This window comes from Echinops telfairi, unplaced genomic scaffold (assembly GCF_000313985.2).
Source record: "Echinops telfairi isolate 266 unplaced genomic scaffold, ASM31398v2 ScPeMD7_7458;HRSCAF=8496, whole genome shotgun sequence".
NCBI classification, from domain to species: Eukaryota; Metazoa; Chordata; class Mammalia; order Afrosoricida; family Tenrecidae; genus Echinops; species Echinops telfairi.
In genome coordinates this window covers 49,191,393-49,193,651 of record NW_022111358.1, presented here as the reverse complement: position 1 = coordinate 49,193,651, position 2,259 = coordinate 49,191,393, and the positions used below count along the sequence as shown (strand labels likewise).

General features: G+C 62.6%; 1 protein-coding gene across 2 annotated transcripts in view; it reads left to right on the top strand.

The window, feature by feature from the left end:
* Positions 1–2,259, top strand: part of TBC1D16 (TBC1 domain family member 16) — a 50,805-nt gene that overhangs the window by 38,454 nt on the left and 10,092 nt on the right. For both annotated transcript variants that reach the window (XM_004709110.2, XM_045299687.1), the window contains exons 3-4: positions 722–877; positions 1,769–1,916. In XM_004709110.2, the coding sequence (XP_004709167.1) occupies positions 722–877; positions 1,769–1,916 (304 nt within the window). The remainder of the gene's footprint in view (positions 1–721; positions 878–1,768; positions 1,917–2,259) is intronic.

The window sequence follows — 2,259 nt, the reverse complement described above, 5'->3', positions numbered from 1 at the left end:
CCATGGATGGATGGATGGATTGTGATAAGAGTTGTGTGAGGCCCCAATATAATGATTTTAAAAAGAAAAGAAAAGAAAAATTTAAAATCAATGCATAAAGAGTTATGGTCTCAGAAACCCACAGAGGCACTTCTGCCCTGTCCCATGTGGTCGATGGCAGTAAGTTCGGTTTTAAGAAGACTTTGGGGAGGGGTGCTTTGGGGTGAAGGTTTGAAAACCTCAGGGCAGGTGTTGCAGGCTTCCTCTGACCCCATGGCTCCCGGGCCCAGTAGTTCTTAGGAAGAGGGAAGCCGGGCCGAAGCCCGCGCGGGCTGAGATTCTCATGAGGAGCAGAGGCTCTGAGAAGCTGGCGCCTGTCCGAGCTCACCCTGCCCCAGTGAGCGGGAAGTGTGGGCATCCATGATGCCTCGCCTGTGTGTCCTGAGAGGGGCCCTGGGGGCACGGTGGTTGTGTGTTGGACCGCTACCCTCAAGGTCGGTAGTTTGAAACCACCCTCTGCTCCTTGGGAGAAAGTCGAGGCTTTCCGCTCCTGTAGAGTTACAGTCTCGGAAACTCTCGGGGGCAGTTCCACTCTGCCTGCAAGGTCGCTCGACCCGAGGGCAGTGAGCTTGGCTTTGTTTGGGGGGTCCAGCCAGCACGTGTGTGGGTTCACCTTGGCTCCTTTCCTACCCCGCCCCCACCCCCCCACCCCAAGTGACTTCCCCATGACCTGTCCCATCAGCTCCCCGTCCAGCGCTGACACCAGCCTGCGTTTTCTGGAGAGCAATGGGCTGCCCCCTGCGCGCTGGGAGGAGTCTCGGGGCTGCGCCCAGGAACCCACCTGCGGCGTCTTCCGGGTGGACCTGGGCCACATGCGTTCTCTGCGCCTCTTCTTCAGGTGAGCCCACCCCACGCCACCCACTCCAGGGGAGCCAGGCTGCCCCATCCGGCTGTGTGTGCACCGTCAGACGGTGGGGGCCTCCACCAGGGCATCTGCTTGGATCTTGGTGGGGCAGGGACCCAGGCCCTGCCCCAAAGGACCTCCCCCTGTTTCCTGCTGGGTGGCCTCAGCAGCCTTAGAGGGACCCCTGATTCACGACGGACCCTCCGCCCAGTTCCGCGCCACCCCCACGGGCTGGCTGTGCCAGGGCCACTGTCCTCCACGGAAGTCGGCAGAAACCGTTGCCAGGCCTTGGTTCCTGGTCTCTCCGGGTCTGAGTCCACTGACTTGACCCCTGGTCTCCGGGTGCAAGGTGGGCCCCAGGACTGGCAGCCCCATGGTGGTCAGAGCAGAGTGGGGCCCCGGGGGTTTTCAGAAGAGTCCAGGAGTCCCTGGCCTGCCCACGAAGGGCAGAGCTGCTTCACAGTCTGCAGCACCGCCCCTCCCGAGGGTAGGGGTGGGGGTGGGGGTGGGGGCAGGAGTCGGCATCCACGGGCCTCCCTTAGACGCAGGCTCAGGAGGCGATAGTTGACTGAGAGACAGAGCGCCAGGGTCAGGGGACCAGGAAGGCTGCCCCAGGGTCCACTGTGTGAACAGTGGCTGGAGTTCACACCAGGTGGGCCTCTTGATGTACCGGGAGCAGTGTCCCCACCCTGACACTCCTAAACCATCCCCCTGCAGCTGGGCAGGTCTAGGGGGCACCATGTAGGGAGAGGGAGCTGGCCTCTGCTTCCTAGAGAGGCCAGTTGGCCTCCTGAGTGGCAGGGAAGACGGCCTGGGGCTTTCTGCCTGCCACTCACCTCACCTCTGCTCATTCTCATGACACGCCCCCCCCCCACTCCCTCCCAGTGACGAGGCCTGCACCAGTGGCCAGTTGGTGGTGGCCAGCCGGGAGAGCCAGTACAAGGTCCTCCACTTCCACCATGGCGGCCTGGACAAGCTGACAGACGTGTTCCAGCAGTGGAAGCACTGTACCGAGACACACCTCAAGGATCAGGTAGCCCCTGACGGACAGCTGGACACTGCCCTGGGTGGTGGGGACGGAGACAGACAGGTGGATGCTGCCCTGAGGGGACTGGGACAGACAGAAGGACACTGCCGGAGTTGGGAGAGGGAGTGGGCTCGAGAACTCAGATGGACACTGTCCTGGGGGGCACTCTGGTGGACAGATGGATAGTGTCGTGGTAGCGGGAACTTGGACAGAGGGAAGGACACTGCCCAGTGTTGGCGAGTCCCTGCTGACCCACAGGCAGCGGGGAGACTCAGGCTGGGGTTCCTCCCACCCAGGCCAGCGCCCTCCCTTCTCAGGGCCCAGGCTGTAGCCTAAGCCGTGCCCCCCC